This window comes from Manis javanica, chromosome 12, assembly GCF_040802235.1.
Source record: "Manis javanica isolate MJ-LG chromosome 12, MJ_LKY, whole genome shotgun sequence".
Lineage (NCBI taxonomy): Eukaryota > Metazoa > Chordata > Mammalia > Pholidota > Manidae > Manis > Manis javanica.
The window spans coordinates 107,503,618-107,527,109 of record NC_133167.1 but is presented as its reverse complement, the minus strand read 5'-3'; the positions used below and the strand labels follow the sequence as shown (position 1 = coordinate 107,527,109).

At 46.1% G+C, this 23,492-nt stretch overlaps 1 protein-coding gene across 7 annotated transcripts in view; it reads left to right on the top strand.

Moving 5' to 3' along the window:
• Window positions 1-23,042, top strand: part of MCPH1 (microcephalin 1) — a 204,212-nt gene extending 181,170 nt beyond the window's left edge. For all 7 annotated transcript variants that reach the window (XM_073219223.1, XM_036995909.2, XM_036995911.2 and 4 more), the window contains one exon: window positions 5,746-23,042. In XM_073219223.1, coding sequence (XP_073075324.1) covers window positions 5,746-5,886 — 141 coding nt within the window. In that variant the 3' untranslated portion in view covers window positions 5,887-23,042. The remainder of the gene's footprint in view (window positions 1-5,745) is intronic.
• The last annotated feature ends 450 nt before the right edge of the window (window positions 23,043-23,492 follow it).

Below are 23,492 nucleotides of genomic sequence, written 5' to 3'. Positions count from 1 at the left end.
CGTTCCCCAGAGCCCATTTTCCCTGAAACAGCGGAGTGCGTTGGCCAACATCCTTGATGAATCATTCAACTAGAACGAGAAGTGAGGACTTTTTAGAGAGAAAATACTTGTGGGTATTTGAATATGAATGAAAATAAACAGGAAACAGCACTAGACAGCAAAATGTTAACTTTACCTGATACTGAAATGAAAACATCTTCCAGTAACTCTTTTTACCCCAGCTCCTCATCAAATGGAATTCCCATTGGGTGTGTAAGAAGCTGAGAGCTGGGCTCTCACGTCCCGGGGCTCATGGGCTCACGGGGTGCACACCATGGTCTGCCCTCTGCTGTAATCGTTTCTGCTCATGCTTTCCATCCCTCATCCACGTTATCACTTAAGGTTGGGTTGGCCTTTCCCACAAGACATATTTCCACTCTCAGGCCCCTTTTATTGTCTGGGCCGTGTTCAAGTGATAAGACATACGGTTTATGCTATTGTGGGAACATAATGTAATATTCTCAGCAGCATTGCCAAAAACTAAAAAGTTCAGCCTCAGCATGATTTCCTTATAACTTGTAAGACACATTTGATTTGAATGTCTCCCCATGTCCATGTTTTCAGGAAAAAGATCCCTGATAGCACATGGGCTTTTACATACCAGCACAGATCAGTTTCCCCTGACGGACAGCCACAGAGCGATGCCCAGAAAAACGCAAGCTCATAGTGTGGCATTTTGTGAAAGCGAAAGAAGTCTCAGACCTTAGGGTTCCACAGAGAATGTCAGGGTTCTTCAAGAGCATCTCAGGGCACATTTCCATTGGATGGATAAGGAAGCGGTCACCCAGAGGCGGCCATTCACTGAGGACAGAGAGCAAAGGAGAACAGGCATGGAATCTACCAGGATAGAAATGACTGAAAACTAAGACTGATTCATGGAATTTCTTAATCTCAGTATCTCATGTGCTTAATTTTTTTTTAACGTATCATTATTTGTTTCTTTTTAAAAATTAACTGCTAGCTCCTAGAACAGTATTTCAGCATTAGCCTTGTAAAGATGGAAGTCGGTTTCTAAGCTTCCCCTTTCACCATACCCACTGGCCAGCCGCTGGCCCCCCAAGCACTGGCTGGGAGTGGTACAGGTGATATAAAGGCCAAGAAGCACGTCACAGGCAAGGAAAATAAAAGACACTTCTCTGCCCCTCATCAGCCAAGGCCTGGTCCTCAAACCTCATTCAAAAAGAAAATCAGCTGCAAATTGGACTCAGAATGGGAAAAACTTTGCAGCAACATTTTATATCCATCTCTAGAAATGTAGTCGTCCCTTTGGGGAATCAAACTAGTCACTGTATGTCATCACTGAGCACTTTGGTTGGGACAGGCTGATGAGACCCCCCCATGTACCACTTCTCAGAGCGCTTGCACACATGCCCCAGTGCGGGGGCACAGCCCCGTCCCGGCCAGGGTCTGTGGTTCACGGGCATGAAATGAACTTCAGAGCTCCGTCTCCTGGGAGGAGTTGGGCTGTCTTTGCTCACAGACCTGGTTAGATCCGGGTCACAACTGAGAGAGACCTTGCTTCTTCTGGAGCACAGTGAGCGTCAGTTCTTTTTTGCTGCAGCATATTAGAGCTCGTGTAAGGGACTGGATTGCGTCCCCCCAGTTAATATGTGGAAGTTCTCACCCCTGTGCCTAGAATGGGGCTGTATTTGGAGGTGGGCCTTTAAAGAGGTGGTCACGGTGAAACGAAGCACGGACCCAACAGGACCACTGCCCACAGAAGCAGAGGCACTCAGAGCAGACACCACCTGAGGCAGAGCACACCAGTCCCAGGCCCAGGAGAGCGGCCCCAGAGAGCCCACCCTGCTGACTTCCTGCTCTCGGACACACAGCCTCCAGGGCTGAGAGGATGGTGCCTGCCGGGGACGCCCCGTCTGGGCCCAGCAGGCAGATGCTGTTCCAAGCACTTGTCTCCCCCACAGACACACCAAAAAGGCCACAAGCAGCTGTCTGAACCAGCACTGTAGGTACCCAGGGAACAGTCAGAGGCTTACAGCAGCCTGGCAGATGCCCTGTCAGCAAAGCCGTGTCTGTGGCAGGAGGCAGTCTTACAGCTGTTGACTCAGGCCTGACAGCCTCAATTTCCCATTTGCCCTCCTTGGACGCAGACATATTTGTTCTATTCTGCCTGGGAGTCGCCGGCAGGGCTGACCTGCTCATCTCTGGCTCAAATAACTGAAACACCTGCAGGGAAGACAGTGCACACTGCCCTCAAAGCTACAGGCAGGCATCAAAAGTAAAGACCAGTCAGACTACTACAAATGTAAAGCTTCCTGGCATCAACCAAGTGAAAAAAGGTAACCTATGGGATGGGAGAAAAGAGTTGCAAATAACAGGGATTAACTGAAAAAATATAAAGAACTCCTACATTACAACAACAAAAATCTGGTTAAAAATGGACAAAGAACTTCATTAGACATTTCTGCAAAGAATTTGTACAAATGGCCAGAAAACACATGAGCAATGTTCATCGCTACTAATCATTAGGGAAATTCTTATCAAAACCACAATGAGGTACACTGTAGCCTTAGTACAGTGGCTGCTGTCAAAACACAGAAAATGACGAATGTTGGCAAGGATGTGGAGAAACTGGACCTCATGCACTGGTGGCGGGAACATAAATTGGTGCGGCCACTGTGGAGAGCAGTATGCCAGGTCTTTGAAAGATGCGACAGAACTCCCACACGATCTGGCAGTGCCAATTCTGGATATTTTTTAATTCAAAGCAGGGGCTCAAACATGTGTACACCCATGTTCACAGCAGCCTTATTCACAACAGCTGAAAGGTGGGCAGCAACCCAGGTGCCCACAGACAGATGAATGGACACACAAAATGTGGCACATACAGCAGAATGTTAGTCGGCTTTGAAAAGAAAGGATATTGCGACACATGCAACATCATGAATGAAACTTGAAGACCCTATATTGTGTTAAGTGAAATAAGCCCATCACAAAAGGTTATTACATGATTCCACATCCTTGAATTACCTAGGATAGACACATTCATAGAAACAGAAGTTAGAGAAACCAGGAGAAGGAGAAGATGAAGTTACTGTTTAACAGGCACGGAGATTCTGTTTGGGATTCCGGAAGTGGCTGGTGGTAATGGTCACACAGCATCGTGAATGTACTTAATGGCAGCAGATTAAAGACTTAAAAATGGTAAATTTTATGTCATGTCTGTTTTACCACTCAAAAAAATTGTTTTTAAGACACCTTCCCTAAGTAGTAAGTTTTACCAAATATTACAAGTTATTGAAAAACAGATAAAGAGGGAGGCTGTTCACCTCATTTTACAAGGTTAGCATGATTTTGACCTAATGTTAGTATAAATAAATAAATATACAGCTTAAACTCACTTGTAAATATAGATATAAAAATCCAAAGTATTTGAAAATTAAATTTAGCATTGTATTAAGAAACGTATAAATCAAGTAGGGCTTAACCTAAGAACATAAATATTAAATCCTTTTTTCTAATCCATTCATTTTCAGTACTGTTAAAAAGCATTAGACAAAATCCAATACCCAGTTATGATAAAAACTCTTCATAAACAAGGAATAAAGGAACTTTCTTAATTTGATGAATGGTATCTATAAAAAGCCTACAGCATGTAATTAATGTTTATCATTGAAAACCTCAGTTTAGGGTTTAAGTCAGGTACAAAATATGTCTGCTCTCACCCTTACATTTCAACAGTGTTTTAAATATTTTTAAAGAGAAGCAGAGAGAGTGATTTTGGGTTGTGGTGGTTCAGGTGGTCAGTGATGGTGGTTAGGACTAGGTTAATATCGATGGAGGTGGTGTGAGAATATCAGATTCTAATGAAAATTCTAGAGCCATTTGGACCTGCTAATGGACTGTCCACGGTGTGTTAGGGATGACAGGTGGCCCGTGGCACAGCAGGAGGAAAGAGTCAGAGATGCCCCCCAGCCCTGAGTTCTGAACGTCTCAAGAACCATGAGGTTTCTAGGGATTGGGATCTGTGAGGAGGTACTGACGGATTGTGGTTTACTGCACGGACGGAACCCACGAGCCCTCCAGGCCAAGGGGGGCAAAGGTGCTTGCTCAGCATGGGCCAGGGGGCAGGGAGGTCCACAGTGCACAGCAACAGGCCGCGGGAGCACGGGGATCCGCCGGAACCTCCTGCTCAGGGCCGTCAGTGCCAGCCCTGCCCTGCGGGACCCCCATTCCAGAGGGAGAGGGGCAAGTCCTTCACTGAAGGGCTCTCTGGCTACAGAGCCACTCACGTTTCTCCCAGCCCTGAACTTCTTAGCCTATTTTGATGAGGCAAAGCGCCCAGTAGGGTCCTGAATGTTCTTGGACTCTCTACGCACAGTTACAATGAGCCACATTTGGTTGAGGCCTATTTCCCCTCCTTAAAATCCTGAAGTGAAAACCACATTTCTTAGCCTCGTCCACAAGGACCTGGTGACTTCGCCAACTTAACCAGTAAGGGGCACGAGTGATAGGAAATTTTCAGCCCCTCTGGACACACAGCGTCTCCTCTCTTCTCTGCCTGGGCCTGAAACGCCAGTCCTGTGCGCCTCCTCGAGCCCATCCACCAGTTCGCCATTTGGGTCTGAACTCACACACAGCTCCTCAGCAAAGAGCCCGGCTCAGCCCCTCTGCAGACCCCTGCCCTTTCACCCATGGCCTTTATCACCACCAGGATTTTAAAAATCGTATTGTCATCTTCAGAATGTAAGTCCCCCAGTGGCAGGGACTGTATCTCCCTTGCCAGCTGCTGTCCTGGGAACGCCTAGATATGCTGAACACATGGTAGGTGAGGGAAAGAGCTCAATCTAAAATAATGTAACAGTTGTCAGCATTTGTCCTGCTCTGATTTTGGGCTGCAGACATTCATTTATCTGATACATTCACAAAGAATTTGGGCTGTCACAGACAAGACAGTCCGTGGTTTATTGCCAGCACGGCAGCTCTTGCTTCCCACCCAAGAAATCCAAGTAAATGACGTTACAAGGCTAGCCTTGAACTCACTATTTTTATCTATTACAGTTTATATTTATTTATTACTGGGTATAGGAAAGCGAATGATTTTAGTAAACGTATCTTATAAAGACCAATCTTGCTGAATTAGTTAAAACAATTTCTTGAACCTGTTGGTTTTTTCTATATAGACAGTTGTATCACATCATACCTTATACAAATAAGACAGTTTGTCCCTTCCTTTATATTTTTACTTTTGTCATTTTTTTTTTATCCCCTTGACTAGGAATCTTAGAACACTACTGATGACATGGCCTAGGATGCATAGTCAGTGCCATTACTAAAACTTACTTACATGTTTGTTTATACTGTGCCTTGTACCAGAGAGTAATTGCTGTAGTTGAGATTACAATGCAGGTCTCCCACATCAAGAACCGGCAAACTTTGCACACTCACCCCGTTCACACTGTCTATCCGACTGTCCTGCTATGGCGGAAGTGCCCTGATGGGCCATAGCTATTGGACTGTGTGCCTGTTGAGCACCTGAAATGGAACTAGAGTGACTGAGGAATCCTTTATTTCATGTTGATTTATGTTGTTTTAAATAGCCACCTATATGGACATGTGGATGTATGGACAGTATACCGCTAGACCATTTAAGATTTTAAAATAAGACTTTGCATATATATAAAAAAGTTATTGTTTTCCTGTGTGACTGGCCAGTATAAATGCTAAACTGCTTTTCTCTTTCTCTAGATTCCATCACTCAGCACAAGGTGTGTGCCTCTGAAAACTACGTGTTGCTGCAATGACGGAGACGTGGCGCAGTCCCTGGCCCCTGCAGACAGCTCGCAGAGTGGACTGCAGACACATCAGCAGCGAGGAGCAGAACCGTGAAGAGAAGGCCCCGCCGTAGAAAGGATGCCTCTCCGTCATCACGTTTGCCGTGTGTGTGTGCGTGTGATGGTTTTTATATAATGAAGCCCCTTTGTATGACTTTCTGGTGGCTGTGTGGTCCAGAGACGCACTGACCGGCCCTATCTGGCCTTTCCTCTGTGATGCTGGTCTTTGTAACTAAAAGGTCACAGAACCTTTGTCATTGAAGACTATACTGTTAATAAAGCGTGGGGATTGATTCAAATGATCTTTATTACAAGATCAAAGAACCCCCTGAGTCTCTTAGCGAGACTCTAAGGTCTTATGACCCCATTGTGTCCTGGCTGTGAAGGATACTCATCAGTTATTAGCATTGCTTTCATGTGCCTGAGATTCTTCCCGAAGTAATGGATGAGGGCAGGTGTGGGGGCCACAGTTAGTGGTCCTCAGGGCCACTGTGGGCTTGCCGCCCCCAGAGGAAACTGGCAGTGGACTGGACCGTGCACACGCTGACTGGTCACTTTCCCAGGGAAGAAGGGCTAAACCCCTACAAGGCTGCAGGTGCCCCTGAGACTCCCCGACACCTCCCTCTGCTTGTCTGTCACTCAGATCAGCTGTTATTCCTGCTGTAAATTTCAAGTCCCTCAACAACTATAATGGATGAACTTCTGGAATAAACCTTCAAGAAAGGAAGTAGCCATGCACACAGGAAATAAAGAAGGGCTTTCATTTGGATTTAGTATAACGTAACCAGCAATCCCTCAAAACACTCATGCCCGTGTAGCTGGACCTCAGTACAGCCCCGTGGTCTAGGCTGCGCCCATGCTAAAAACCTGGTATCATGTGCCCCTAAGCACCCTAGGCTGCCCAGAAGCTCAGGTACTTTGGCAGAGCTCCCCCTAAACCAAGAGGACGCTGACAAAAATAGTGCTGGCTCCTGCTGGGGACAAACCACAGAGGATTTTCCATCCCCTGCCACAGCGACCATCGAGTGCCCCCCCAGCCATCTGTGCACCCGGGCCTGCACCCCCAGTGCTGAGTTCTGGTTCCGGACGGCAAGTCAAGATCCTCCTCTGAAAAGCTACCCACAAAGAGACACTGGTCTGTGCTGGCCATTACGCCAAGCATTTTACATGTGGTTCCTCAGCTCATCCACCCAACAATCCAGAAGTTAGTTATTATAGGTCTGAATCCCTTACCCAAAACGCCCAGGGCTAAAAGTACCTTTAATTCTGTTTTTCCTTTAATTCTGAAAGGTTTGTGGCTCTCAGCATTTCTGTTTAACACTGTATTGGAGATTCTACTCAGCGAGGAAGGAATGAAAGGCATGCAGATTGGAAATGAAGGAAAACTGTTCTCAGGTCACATGATGCTGTATGTCGAAAATTACAAGGAATCAAAAAACAATAAGCAAGATTACAGGACACAATATGTAAAACTAACTGAATTGTATTTCATCTACTATCAATGAACAATTCAAAAATGGAATTAACAGTGACATCTAATAATAAATAGTAAATTTTACGAAAGAAGTAAAAGACCTGGATGCTGAAACCTATAAAACATTGCTGAGAGAAATTAAACATCTAAATGAATGGAGAGTACACCAAGTTCATGGCTCAGAAGACTCAATATTGGTAAGATGGCAGTTCTCCGCAAATTGATCTATACGTTCAATGTTATCAAAAATCCCAGGTGGCTTTTTTATAGCATTTGAAAGGCTGATGCTAACTTTCATACAAAAATGCAAAGAATCCCAAACAGACAAAACAGTTAATAGAAAAAGAGTAAAGTTGGAGGATTCACACTGCTTGATCTCAAAACTTACTACATTAAACTACAGATATCAAGTAGTGCGGTACTGGCATAAAGACACAATGGAGATCAAGGAAAAAGAATAGAGAATCTAGGTACAAATCCTCATGTTGTGGTCACATGATTTACAACAAAGGTGCCAAAGGTAGCTCGATGCAATAGGACATTCTTTGAAACACATGGTCGTAGAAAAAGGGGGGAAAAATAAGACAAACAATGCACTTATGTCCTTACCTCACATGCAAAAAGAGAAAATGTGTACCGATCCTTACCTCACACCATACACAAAAATTAACTCCAAATGGAGCAGAATCCTTACCTCCAGGCCTCTCCACCTCAGCAGCACTAACTACGGACCAGATGATTCTGTGCAGGGTGGGTGGTGAGGGGGCTGCCCTGAGCACCACCGGATGTGCACAGCCTTCACGGGCCGCGGCCTGTCAGACGCCAGGGGCACAACCCACCCAGTGGCACAATCCAGATGTGTCCAGAAACCCACAGTGTCCCCTGGACAACAAAAGTGCTCCTAGCTGAGAACCAGTCACTTAATGTCAAAACCAAAATTAGGTTAGGCAAAAATTTCTTAAATAGACACTAAAGGCACAATTCACAAAGTAAATAAACCAGAGCTCATTAAAGTCAAAAAGGTTTTTGCTGTTCAAAAAAAACCATTAAAGAAATGAAAAGACAAGCCACAGACTAGGAGAAAATATTTACCTTATCTATAGTAGCAAACCATTTATCTAATAAAGGAATTACATCCAGATTATGTAAACAACTATTCATTAATAAGGTAAAGAATAGGCAAAAACATGTCACCCAAGAACACAGAGAAATGATAAATAAGTACATGGAAAGACGCTCACATCCGTCATTAAGAGAAATGCAAACTGAAACAAAGGGAGATGCCGCTACACACGCGGGAGTGCCTATAACCAGCAATTCTGAGAATGCCAACAAGTGCCCGGCCTGTGGAGAAACTAGAGCCCTCACACATTGCTGGTCTGAGTGCAAAATGATACAGCCACTTTGAAACCCATTTGGCAGTTTAAAAAATAAGAATAAACATACACTTGCAACTTTACTCCTAGACATGTACCCAAGAGGGATGGAAACATGGCTCTACAAGGACTTGCGCACAAGTGTTCATAGCAGCGCCATTCACAACAGCCAAAAGCTGTAAGCAATCCATCAACTGATACAGGGACCAGCAAAGCGGGTTGTGTCCATGCCATGGGCTGCCGCTCAGCAAAACAGAGCGAAGCGCCGATACATGCAACAGCATGGATTATCCCAGCCCCGAGTGAAGGAAGCCAGACGAAGACCACTTGTCATACGAGTCCACTGAGATACAATTTCTAGAGAGGGCAGAACCCACAGAGGCAGATAACCCGTCACTGGGAAGCGGGGTGGATGGCATGTGTGTTCGAGTGAGGGAAATCTTCTGAAACTGTACAATTCTAATATCTGCTTAGTGAAATCATTGGCCTGCACACATCCAGTGGGTGATTTTTATGGTGCAGAAATTATACATCTATAAAGCTGTTTTTAAAAAGCTATGTGGCAACCACAGAGCTACAGCTCTTAGACCTCACTTCATGACAGAGCCTCTGCCCAGCGTAATGGGCACAGGGAGCCTCCAGCTCAGCCTTCCAGCCCAGGCCACACTCCTCCCGGGCAGTCAGGTGTGGGGGCAGGCGAAGTGGCAGGCGTGGGGACCCGGCTAATTCCACTAATCCGAGGCCCCTGTACCAGGCTTCAGCTTCAGAACCCGAGTCCCACCTGCACTTGGCGGGCGGCTCTCCCTGCCCACCGGCCTCCCCTCTCCTTAGCGGACCCTGCCTCCACCCCTTCACTGACCACAGACATCATTCCCATGAGCCTCTTGCTCTGAGCTCCTGTCGGCATCAGCCACCGCCCAGCAGCACCGCACACACCCCCGCACAGGGCCTGAGGCGCAGGCGGCACCTGATGCTTCTTCAGTGACACAACTCATGTTAATAGGACGCATAAAACTATTAGTGGTCTCATCTGTACCCCGTCAGATTTTGCCTTTAATTCATTTAAAGAGACCTGTTTTTCAGAGTTTTGGGATTTTGGAATTGTGGATAAGGGACTGTAGGACTCGAATTACTACCTATGGATACTCCACTTTTCAGAGATTCCATGACGCGCAGTCGCATCAACGAGTCAGCTCTGGAACACAGCGATCACCGCACCGTGCTGCGAGCTTGCCCAGGGCTCACAGTGCGGCTCCGAGTGTCTGTGGACTGGTCGGCATCAATTTTAAAATGGTTACCGAGGACGCACCGCATGCGGGTCCCCATCCTAAGCATTGTGTCCAGTAGACCTCATACAACCACATCATCTTTAAACTTAGAATCAAAGTATTTCCCAGAAACCTTCATGAAGAGTTGTCTTCAGCCTTCCTTACAGAGCAAGGCCCTTTGTTCAAATGGCGTTGCATTACATTTCACACAAGAAACAGATCACTTCAGAACTGCTCTGATTAAAAACCAGGAAGGCGAAAGGGGAGGGCTCCAGGTCTTCACTCAACAGGTGCCTCCCCTGGCCCACAAGGAGGGCTCCCCGTGCCTCTGCTGGACTTCGGAGGGAGCGTCCCCACCACCTGTCAGTCCAGTCCACCGACAGAGTAGCTGACACCTCCTCATCCAGCTGATGAGCAGTGATTCCACGAAAAGAACCTCTCCCACAGTGTGTTTTCTCTTTGCACATTCAAGACGGTCCAAACTGAAGTTGTCAGTGCATAAGGGATACTTTTGATCAAACTCAGCAAACTGCTCTGAAAGTCAAACATCACACACTGGAAAGATGATCACAAAGGAAATCACTTGATGTCGTCAATTAAAGTTGGGGCATTGTGCTGTTGTTTTCATTTGTCTCCGTATATCGCTCGATCTCTGTTTTGATTTGGTTATTGATCCATTGATTATTTAGGAGTATGTTGTTAAGCCTCCATGTGTTTGTGACCCTTTTTGTTTTCTTTGTACAATTCATTTCTAGTTTTATACTGTTGTGATCTGAGAAGTTGGTTGGTAGAATTTCAATCTTTCTGAATTTACTGAGGCTCTTTTTGTGGCCTAATATGTGGTCTATTCTGGAAACTGTTCCATGTGCACTTGAGAAGAATGTGTATCCTGCTGCTTTTGGGTATAGAGTTGCACAGATGTCTGTTCAGTCCATCTGTTCTAATGTGTTGTTCAGGGCCTCTGTGTCCTTACTTATTTTCTGTCTGGTTGATCTGTCCTTTGGAGTGACTAGTGTGTTGAAGTCTTCTAAAATGAATGCATTGCATTCTATTCACCCCTTTAATTCTGTTAGTATTTGTTTCACATATGTAGGTGATCCTGTGTTGGGTGCACAGATATATATATAGTGGTTATATCCTCTTGTTGGACTGACCCCTTTATCATTATGTAATGTCATTCTTGTCTCATGTTATTTTCTTTGTTTTGAGGTCTGTTTTGTCTGATACAAATACTGCAACACCTGCTTTTTTCTCCCTATTGTTTGCATGAAATATCTTTTTCCATCCCTTCACTTTTAGTCTGTGTATGTCTTTGAGTTTAAGGTGAATCTCTTGTAAGCAGCATATAGATGGGTCTTACTTTTTTATCCATTCTGTTACTCTGTGCCTTTTGATTGGTGCATTCAGTCCATTTACATTTAGGGTGATTATCGATAGATATGTACTTATTGTTATTGCAGGTTTTGGATTCGTGGTTACCAAAGGTCCAAGGGTGGCTTCTTTACTATATTTCTAACTTAACTCACTTACTACACTATTATAAACACAGTCTGATGATTCTTTATTTCTCTCCCTTCTTTTTCTTCCTCCTCCACTCTTTATGTTTCCCTTGACTGATTTCATGTGTAGCTGATTTTGTTTTGCATTTAGTTAGTATTTGGTTGGCCTGCTTTCTTTGCTGTGGTTTTATTTTCTCTGGTGACATGTATTTAGCCTTAGGAGCAGTCCCTTTAAAATACACTGTACAGACGGTTTGTGGGAGGTAAATTCCCTCAATTCTTGCTTATCTGGGAATTGTTTAATTCCTCCAAATTTAAATGATAATCTTGCTGGATACAGTATTCTTGATTCAAGAACCTCTGTTTCATTGCATTGAATATATCATGCCACTCCCTTCTGGCCTGTAAAATTTCTGCTGAGAAGTCTAATGATAGCCTATTAGGTTTTTCTTTGTAGGTGATCTTTTCTCTCTCTCTGGCTGCTTTTAATACTCTGTCCTTGTCTTTGATCTTTGCCATTTTAATTATTATATGTCTTGGTGTTGTCCTCCTTGGGTCACTTGTGTTGGGAGATCTGTGGATTTCCATGGTCTGAGAGACTATTTCCTTCCCCAGATTGGGGGAAGTTTTCAGCCATTATTTCTTCAAAGACACTTTCTATCCCTTTTTCTCTCTCTTCTACTTCTGGTACCCCTATAATGCAAATATTGTTCCATTTGGATTGGTCACACAGTTCTCTTAATATGCTTTCATCCCTAGAGGTCCTTTTATCTCTCTCTGCCTCAGCTTCTCTGTGTTCCTGTTCTCTGATTTCTATTCCATTAACAGTCTCTTGCACCTCATCCAGTCTGCTCTTAAATCTATCCATTGTTTGTTTAATTTCTGTTATCTCCCTCAGGAATTCATCCCTTAGCTCTTGCATATTTCTCTGTAGCTCTTAAATCCTTCCATTGTTTGTTTCATTTCTGTTATCTCCCTCAGGAATTCATCCCTTAGCTCTTGCATATTTCTCTGTAGCTCCATCAGCATGCTTATGACTTTTATTTTGAATTCTTTTTCAGAAAGATTGGTGATCTCAGTCTCACCAGGCTCTCTCTCTGGTGTTTGAGTGATTTTGGACTGAGCAAAGTTCTTCTGCCTTTTCATGGCAATGGGAGTGGTTGCTGGTGAGTGGCGCGTGTGTCAGCTGGGAGAACAAAGTCTCTTCCTGCTTGCTGGTCGCCTTGCCCATCCCTGCTGCCTGTGCCAGTCAACCGCACACAGGGAGCAGCCTCTGGGTTAATCCCCTGAGCTGCCGTGGGATGGCCTAGGGCACTGGTGGGGTTTGCAGGCAAGCAGCACATGTTCACCATGAGAACAAAGCCCCTTTGTGCCTTCTGGACTCTGCACGGGTCTCCACTGTCTGTGTCTGTCAGCTACATACATGGGGCAGCCTCTGGGTCGGTCAGCCGTGCGCAGGGAGAAGCCTCTGTGTGGTTGCTGTGGATGGGGCTGCTCTCTGGCTGCTCCGCAGCAATGGCAGGTCATCTGGTTTTCTTGCAGTGCCGGTGGGGGAGACTGGACAGCAGGCTGCTTATCACTGTGAGGGGCTTCGGAGCTGCATTGCCACCTAGGGTATTAGGGCGGCTGAAGTTCCTTAAAGTTCCCAGCCTGCTGGGCTGAGTGTGCCAGAACGATTTTATCCACCTGTTAAATCCTTGTCCCTTTAAGACCTTTAGAGCGCCCACTTTTCTTTTGTCCCAGGGCAGCCGACTGTGGGAACCTGTTCGCAGTCTTAGTCTCGGGTTTTACTTTTCCGTTCCTCCAGTATCCAGCACACCATGCGATGTGTGTGTGCGCTGCCGGTGCAGGTTACTAGGGCTGGTTACTCAGCAGTCCTGTGCTTCCACTCCCTCCCCGCTCGGATTCTTTTTCTCCCGCCGGTGAGCTGGGGTCGGGGGAGTGCTCGGGTCCCGCCGGGTCATGGCTTTGTATCTGACCCTTTTCCGTGAGATGTTGAGTTCCCGCAGATGTAGATGTAGCCTGGCTGGTGTACTGTATCTTCGCGTCACTCTTTTAGGAATAGTTGTATTTGCTGTATTTTCAAAATATATATGGTTTTGGGAGATTTCTGCTACCCTACTCATGTCACTATCTTGAGAATCACTCTTTAATGTGAATTTGAATCATCTGGAGATATTGTTAAAAAGTAGATCCTTATTCAGAAGATCTGGGGGGTAGTCAGAAATGCTGCATTTCTAAAAAGGACCCAGGACAATGTCCTGAAAGCTGTTTGAGTAGCAAGGATTTTAAATACTCAGAGGGATATTATACATTTACACACCATTTACCTCTAAACAGGAATTAGTGATTTGAGGATGTTAATGTCTTGTTAAGCCAAATCACTGTTCCTAGCAGTGTGTCGCAAATATGTGGTAAAATTCTTATCAAGATATTTTTTTGAACATGCCTGGGCAATGAATCAACTCCGATAGAACATTAGAATCACCTGAGAAGTTTAAAACTATGAGTACACCAGACTACCCCAGGGATTCTGGTGTAACTTCTCTGGGCATCCATACATCTGGGTGTGTGTTTGCCTATTTACTTCTGGGCAAATTTATTATGTGTGAGGTTAGTGCACCCGCTACCACAAGATAGAGCATGTGCATCTCGATGACGCCATGCGCCACCCTCGGAAACCAAACCAGCTTCCCAGACTCTCCTCCAGGCAACCACAGATCTGTTTTCCATTTCTGTAATTTTGTCACATCAGGAATGTTATGTAAATAGAAATGTACAGTATGTCACCTTTCGGCACTGGCTTTCATCACCCCGCATAATTCCCAAGGGGCTCACCCGTGCTGTCTGCCAGTAGCTGGCCCCTTTGGATGGCTGAGCAGTATTCCACCACAGTTTAGCCATTCACCCCTTGAACAGGGTGAAGATATCTGTAAAATGCCCTAGCCCAGGGAGATGTCATGTCAGCTTCACTGGGTCATGTGTTGCTCAGGTATTTGGTGAAACATTATTCTTGGCGTGTCTGCAAGGATGTTTCTGGCTGAGATAATATTTGAGTCAGTAGACCGAGTGAAGCAGATGCCTTCCCCAATGTGGGGGGCCAATCATATAAAGGCCTGACTAGAAGAAAAAGGCTGAACCTCCTCAAATAAGGGGGAACCCCTCCTGCTGGACAGCCTTGACCTAAGACATCTGTCTTTGGGCTCAAACAGAAACACTATCTCTTCTTGCATCCCCAGCCTGCCAGCTGTCAGACTGGAGCTCACATCACTGGCTCTCCTGGGTTGACAGCTTGCCAGTGGTACGTTTGAAACTTCACAGCTTCCATCATAACAAGAGCCAATTCCTTATAATAAATACATCCTATCGATTCTGTTCCTCTAGAGACTGTGACTAATGCATTCACCCTGTGGCATCAGTAGGTATTTCAGTGTTTGCTGCATCTGGATTGGAATCCATGGGGAATTGACAGTTATGCCCTTTGAATCTTTCAAGGAAGGACGTGTGGTGCAGTATTGTGATGGGTGACTGAGGAGTCCAAGTGACCCACCAGGGTGGATCAGATGCTGACGGAGCGCGGAGCCCAGTCTAGCATTCGCATCCGCAGGGGGTCATTCCTGGAGCAGGGTGAACACCAGCACCCAAGCTGTAACGTGGCTGAAGCCAGCAGGCAGAGTTCATCGGACCAGACAGAAGCCATGGAGTGCTGCAAAGCCTGTCAGGAGAGCTTGTTCCAGCCTTTACCCACCACTTGGTAGACCCAGGGCAGGCTGACGCAACTTCCCCTGCTCCCAGGATTCTTAGGTGTAACAAGGAGAACGTCGCCGCACTGCATCTCATACTAACACAAGGATTCTTGTGAGGATCGAAAATACAAGGTGTGAAAAATCTTTGTAAGCCATCCGACACCCCAAAAGCATGAACCCTGACTATCCTTCCTGTTCCAGCAGAAACGCAGGGGCTGGTTTGTGTTGATCATCAGGACACAAACAATCAGAAGAGATTGATGAGGCGCCGGAGAATGAGGCACTGGCAGCTCCCAGAGCACCGAATGGGCCTCCCGGGCAGGATGCCGGCCATGCCAAGTCTGAGCCCACTCACACTCAGGCGCCCTGGGAGGACTTTGAAATCCTTCGGCTCTGCTCTTTCTAGGGAATGTGATAAACCTGAAAGGCTGCCTATGATGTTAGCCCGCAGCCAGCATCGTCCTCAGCGGTGAAGGCTGAAAGCTTTCTCTCTAAGATCAGCAACAAGCCAAGCACACCCGCTCTCACCATTCCTGTTCTACAGGGTTCTGGAGGTCCTGGCTGCCAGGCCGTCAAGAATCAGTAGTGTTTCTATATACTGACTATGAATTTTCTCAAAGAGAAATACAGAAAATGATTTCATTTACAATAGCCTCAAAACAATAAAATTCTTACACATAAGTTAACCGAGGAGGTGAAAGATTGCTACTCTGGAACCACAAGGCACTGATAAAAGAAACTGGAGAACATGCACATAAATGGAAAGCCATTCCGTGTTCAAAGGTGGAAAGACTTAATCATTAAAATGTCAGTACTACCCAAAGCCATCTATAGGTTCAATGTACTCCCTTGTCAAAAATCCAATGGACGTTTTTACAGAAGTAGAAAAACAGTCCTAAAATGTATATGGAACCACAAAGACCTCAAATAGCCAAAGTAATCCTGTTAAAGATGAAAAAAAGCAGGAGACATTGTACTTCCCGGTTTCCGGCTATACTATAAAGCTACAGTCATCAAGATGATATGGTTCTGGCATTAAAAACAGACAGATTGATGGAACAGACCTGAGGACTAAGGAACCAGCCCAAGTATGGGTACAACTGCACTATTTCCAGAACCTCTCGCCTGCCTTAGTGCATTTCCGTATCAATGGGTGTTTCCAAGGGGTGGAGAGAAGCAGTTCATCGGGAGATGAACCAATTATCAGTAGCTAGGGAGCACGTCTGGACCAGAGAGGTTGGGTGGGGGCCCCTTTTTGCAGCCGGGTTGCAAAAGACAGGGGAGAGCAGAAGTGGGCGACTGTTCGTAAGCAATTAATGAGTCTCTCACTTCATTTCTTCCTTTGACTGATTTCAGTTCAAAGGTATTTTGACCCAGGCTGGGAAAATATTTTCCCCGCAGAGTCGCACCAAGTATATATAGTCAGCTAGTATTAGACAGAGGAGCTAAGGATATTCAAGGAAGACAAGATGGTCTTTCCAGTAAATAGTGCTGAGGAAATTGGATATTCACATGTAAAGGAATCAAACTAGACCCCCATCTTACATCACGCTCAAAAATTAACTTGTGGGTGATGGAGCTCAGGTGCACATTTTTGGTGCTGTTCCTCTATATTGCTGGCATCGGAGGGCATGCTCTGCCCACCCCAGGCTGGAACCGAGCTGGGCAACTGCACCGGGCCCCACCCTCCCTGTGCAGTGGCTGAGCCATAGACGGACTGGGCAGGGGCTCTAGGCCCTGACCTTAGAAAGCAGAGCAGCCACAGCCTTATCATAGCAGGTGGGCACACACAGCCTGCACAACAGAGGCCCACATAGTGCCCGGCTCCTGTGGCCAGGGTAGACTATGCTCCTGGGGCATGCAGAACAGCTCCTGTACAGACAGCTCCTTCAAGACAGAGGGACATGGTGCTGCAACCAATCCACGTGGACAGACAGGGGCAAAATGAGACAGAGAGACACGTTCCAAGCCAAGAGCACCACACAACACCCCAGAAAATATCTTCATGCAATGGAGAGAGGTTACCTACCTGATAGGGAGTTTAAAGTAATGGTCATAAATAGGTGGAGGGGGCGGAATTAGTGTGAATGTTTTTTAACTCCATCTGGGTGATGGATACATGGGTGTTTACACATGTCAAAATTCATCAAGCTATACACTAAGATTTGTGCAACTTATTTTATGTACCTCAATATAAATATTTTAAATAAAGAAAAAGAAATCCATATTGTGAAAGTACACGTCCAACAACATTACAGTTGTGACCTCAGTCAGTTTTGCGTAACACTGCGCATCACTGAGGTTCTGTTCTGAGCTGATCATGAGCGTAAGCCCAGGAGCCACGTCGGCCCCAGCACTGAAGCGTGCTCGGTTACCCTTGTGCTGTATTCTTGGCCTTTAGGAAGGGGAAGCATAAAAAAAGACGGCTTCAAGTGTTAAGATTTTTTTTTTCCTTCAGTCCTTAAAGATATGTGAATCAGGTGTAAAAAAAATAATGGCCATCACGGTGCTCACCAATCTCAGAAGAATGGGTGACACAGGGAGAACTTCAGCAAATAAACAGTGTAAGAAAGTGCCAAGCAGAAGTTCCAGCTGAACCGGAAGACACCCCAGGGCAGTTCAGTCACAGAACGAGTGACACAGAAGCACGGGTCAGGGAGCCGGAAGACGCGGCGATGGAAAACAGTCAGACAGAGCAGCACATGCTTGAAAAAGGATTAAAAGGAGTGAAGCCATCTCGGGGCCTCTGGAACATCCAGTGGGATAACATTTGCATTTTAGGTGTCCTAGAAGTAGGAGAGAAATAGAGTCAGAAAAATTATTTGTAGAAATAATGGCTGAAAACTCCCTAATCTGGGGAAGAAAACAGAATTTCAGTTCCAGGATGCCCAGATAGTTCCAAATATAAGATCAAAGAGGAACACACTGAGACACATTATAGTTAAAATGGTAGAAGTTAAAAATAAAGAATCTTAAAAGCATCAAGAGAAAAGCAACATGTTATGTGAAAGACTGAGCAGGTTTTTCAGCAGAAACATTACAGGACAAAAGGGAGTGGCAGAATATATTCAAAGTGCTGATGGGGAAAAACTGCCAACCAAGAATTCTCTACCTGGCAAGGTTTCAACTCAGAATGAAGGAAAGACTGAGAGCTTTCCAGATAAGCAAAGGCGAGAGGACTTCATCACCACTAACCTGGCCTTACAAGAAATGGAAAAGGGACTTTTCTAAACTAAAAAAAAAGTCATTAATTAATAATAAGAAAATATACAAAAGTAAAAATCTCACTGGAAAAGGTCAATAAAAAAGTAGTGGATCAACCACTTAACATGCAAGTATGAAGGGTAAAGGACAAGTGGTAAAATTAATTTAAATCAGTTAAGTGATACATGAAATTAAAAGCTGTAAAATATCATCAAAAATATAAAATTATTCACCATGATCAGGTGGGATTTGTTTCAGGGATGCTAGGATGATTTAAGATCTATAAATCAATCAATGTGATATTCCACAGCAAAAGCGAAGGATAAAATTCATATGATCATCTCAACAGATGCAGAAGAAGCATTTGACAACATTCAACATTCATTTATGATAAAAACTCTCAACAAATAGGGTAGAGAGGGAACATATGTCAACAAAAGAAAGGCCACATATGACAAACCCACAGCTGACATCATACTCGACAATGACAAGCTGGCAGCTTCCCACCACGATCGGGAATAAGACAAAGATGCCCACTCTCACCGCTTCTGTTCAACAAAGCACTGGAGGTCCCAGACACAGCAATTAGGCAAGACAAAAGAAACAAAAGGGATCCAAATTCAGAAGGAAAAAGTAAAACAGGCATTATTGCAGGTGACACAGTGTTATATATAGAAAACCCTAAAGTCTCCACCAAAAATCACCATTATAACAAATAAATGACTTCAGTAACATTTCAGGATGCAAAATCAGCACACATAACTCTGATGCATTTCTGTACACTAATAATGAAACAAGAAGTCGGTAGCAAACGCAGCTTGGCGTGTGCACTGCTCCAGGAGGCGTACGTACCCAAAGCCGCATCCAGCAGGCAACTGATGGGAATTCCCAGCACAGAGTCCAATTTGCAGAACAAACCGGCCTCACTCCAAGCAATCAAAACAATGAGGAGAGAGTAGAAAACTTGACATACAATTATTGTATGTGTTTAGCAATTATTTGCCTTAATTGGCCATACTGTAAAGCAGAAATTATGTATTTTAAAGTCATCTGTGGTTGTAATGAAATTCTGTTCCCTGTTCTCAATTTTGCTTCATCTTTGATTTAAAATGATAAAGTGTTTTCTGTGTGCAGGAAAACCGAATCTGCTTTTATACCCCTAACAACTGTAGGATTAACTGAGTCAGTCGTGACGATGATGTAACTGAGGGTAAATGAGCACATGCAGAGAGTCCACAGGCTAACCCAGCTCTCCACTGGGCTGTGTTCACAGCTTAGGAGTCAGTATCTGCCCCAGGCCGTGGGACTGCCCCAGGCCTGGGCTTCACCTAGAACTCCAAGTTACTGGCCCAGTCATCCTTCACTAATCTAGTTTCAGTTTTTTAAATGTTGGAATTCACAGCTTATCTTTGGGAACAGTAGTTTTCCATCTTTAATATTCCAGAGAGACGTGCAGAAAAGGCTGGCTCAGCACTCCCTCCTGCCATCCAGCGGAGGAAACCTCAGCCAAGGCCCCGGACAGCGGCACTGCAACAAGGACATTGTCCTGGGCTCGGCCCGCCACCCACGAGGCCGTCCTGGGGACGCAGGAGTAAGGCCCCTCGGCAGCACGTCTGCCGCTTGCAGCTGCCACAGGGGCCACAGAGGGTGGGAGGGAGACACGCCCAGACCTCAAGCTTGGCACAGAGAGCAGGCTGTCAGCCAGTCACATGAAACCCAGTTGTTGAGTTATTGGGGATCAGCTGGAGAAAAGAGAGAGACTTTGTCCCAAGTGTACAAAGCTGCTGATAGCAGAGGGCAGAAGGGCTGTGACTGATGATGCCACAAGTTTTGTCCCAAAAATAGAAGTGGGGGCATGATGTGGGGATCTGCCAACAGCACAGGAGGAGGTGGAAGGCTCAGAGCAGACCTCGTTTCGGATGGCGGACAGACTGCCGTCTCGCCGCGGCTGCAGGGCCCAGAAGAGACAGGGAGGCAGCCCTTCCCACGGCCGGAGACTGACAGGGGAACTGGGCTATTTTGAACTCTTTAGCATTTTTGCATTTCTTGAGCAATCCTCTTTTATAATTTATTGGCTTCAGGGGCCACCTCTATTATCCATTGAGCCCAAATTAGACTTTAAGGCCCAGCCAATCTGTGCTCCAGGGGTTAAGGGCTCACTTTCTGCCCTCAAGGAGTAGAGAGATTCGGTACCGTGATGCCTGAGATCCTTACTTCTGATGGACCCAAGTGGACCGGACCTGTCACCAGAGGCAAAGGGGTATTTTGAAGACGTGGGGTCGTTTCCACACTGTTGTTCAAAGGGAGAATTGAGCTTCCTTCTCCTCTCATAGGCTGTCCACACCTGCTCTTCCCCACCCCTCCTTGGATTCAGAATGCTTGCTGTCCTTTCTGGGCCACCATCCACCTTCCAGCACATACCCAAGGTTACTCCACGAGGCCCAAACAGCCCAAACTCAAAAGACATTTACTGAGCCCTGTTTTCCGTCAGGTGCAGATGTGCATACGGTTCCAGGGACCAGAGGTAACCAAGTGCAGCTGTAATCGGAACCCACAGCCTTGAAGGCAGGCAGACTGGAAAACAAATGACAAAAGCAGCATCAACAGCTCCCCAAAGTGGGGGAAGAGACAACGCTGAGAAGGGGTGCTTACTTCTTTAGGGAAAGGGAAGGGGCCAAGGAAATGCCTCCAGGAGAAAATGACATCTGAGGTAGGTTCCAAAGGGGGCTGAGGTGTTCTCCAGGGACTAAACACTGCGAGGAAGGGACCCTACAGGTGGAGGGAGGCAGGAGGGGCTTCAGGAGCTCCGGAGCTCTGCCGGGGAGGGGAGAGCAGGGGGACACGCAGCCCGCAGAGGAGCCCAGGCCAGGGGTGAGTGTCAGCGAGGTGCAGAGGCTCCTGTGACTTCCCAGGCAGGAAGTGTGGGACGCCGACTAAATGCTGGTGGATATGAGCAGTAGGAGACGGACTTGAGGGCTCTTTAGGAAATGCTGTTGATATGCTGATGTGTAGCCGTGCAGAGAAAGCAAGGGGACAGCTGAGCAGTTCCAAGTCTCTGGATTCAGGCATGCGGTGCTGCAACTCTCAGGAGGGCTGTATTTTAATAGGAATCAGACCCATAAGCTAAAGGGGAAACTGTATCTGGTTGTTTGGCCATCGAAGGACCACACAGTTCAGCGGATACAGGGAAGCCACGCTCTTGGTGCTGAAGACATGTCAGAAAAATGGGGGTGGTGGCTAAAGGCAAAGCGCTGTTTCATGACTCTGTCTTAGGCACTTTAGATAGTCTACAAAGCAGTTGTTAGATTTCTAAACACACACATTTGTGTTATTCAAGAAAGTAAGTGACTTCCATTTTCAGCAAGATAATGGGTAACTATGGAGAATGAAATGTAGAGAATTTTCTTTTGAGTAATGATAAACCTGCAAACCCTTGGGCTGGAAATAAAGTGGAGAGGTGGGTCAAAATTGAGGCTGGGAGGGTCCTACTGACCTAGAACCGTGTGTGTGTGTGTGTGTGTGTGTGTGTGTGTCTGTCTGGTGTCTGCCTGCCTGCCTGTCTGTAGGAGTCCAAGGGAATGGGAATGGAGGGCACCTGCGTAGACCTGGGCCTCAGGAAGAGTCACACTCCTAGGAAGCGAGCTAAGAGGGCGACAGAGGACTTCTCCACAGAGGCAAACAACGAGGAAGCCTGCCGTTACTGGTGACTTCTTCGGCACCTGCAAGAAGCGACACAAATCTCCCAGGAAGACTACCCCTTACCCTGGGCCTCTGATAATGCAGACGCAGTGACCGGAATTTGGATGCGAGCACATGTACTTGCGATTAAACCATCACGACCGTCTTTAGGAAAAGCAAACCAGACCAGACCAGCCGAGACTGCAGAGACAGAATCATCAAACATGGACGGGAGAAGAAGAATGCTCAACATGTTAAAGAAGAGGAGAACAGCAAAGCATGAGAAAGAAGCAAGAAATGTCCCCAGAAAAAGATAAAGTTGAAAAAGAACAAAATAGAACTTACAGGAATTTTTTTTATTTTAAAATTTTAACACTGTTTAGATCTTTCTGATTCCCACATGAAAACAGATGTCCTGGATCTCAAAACCAAGCCCAGGTATTCTCATCAACTCCCAAACACGCGGAGGCGAATCACCGTCAGCTGCCGGGTCCGTGTGGCGTGAACATCTGTGCAGGAGGAAGGAGGCAGCGCTGCGGCAGCTGAGTCCCCAACTTCCCGCTCGGAAGCACAGCAGGGCGACCTGCTGCGTTCTGCCCGACCCAAGAGCGTGGGTGCAAGAGGCACACAGGACTGAAGGGTCCCGGGACAGCTACACCCTAGAACTCCCAAAACTGACTGGCCTGGGAGCCTTTCTAGGCTGGGGTCCTGCACTGAGGAGAAACTGCTGGGAGTGGAATTAAAATCGACCAAGATAGGCCTGACAGAGACAAAAGAGAGGTCCAAGCTAGGGGCGGCCTAACTTCTTCTGTGAAGCGCCACGTGGTCAAGCATGTGGGCTCGAGAACCTTAGTCTCTGCTGCGACTACGCAGCACTGTGAGAGGGCGAGGGCAGCCAGAGAGGGGGTGGGAGTGAAGGATGTGGCTGCATTCCAATAAAACTTTATTTAGACACTGAAATATGAACTTCATATAATTTCCACGTGTCACAAAATATTCTTGTTCTGTTTTTGTTCTGTTGCTTTGACCGTTTCAGAATGTGAAAACCATTCTTAACTCACAAGACATACACAACCTGATGGTGAATCAGATTTAGTTTTCTAAGACCTTGTATCAGTCAAAGGTAAGGAAAAGGCACAGAAAGTTCCGAAGCTCAACACCGCTCATCAGCGGGGACGGGTAAATCAGAACCACAGTGAGGTGTCGCCTCACCCCTGTTCGGAGGCTTGTATCAAAGACAAAAGACGACAACATTTTGGTGAGGATGTGAAGAAAGGAAGCCTTGTGCACTGTTGGAGGGAATGTAACCCAGTGCAGCCGCTGTGGAAAACAGTACGGAGGTTTCTCAGAAAATTAAAAATTGAACTACCTTATGATCCAGCAATTCCACTCCTGGGTGTGTATCCCAAGGAGCTG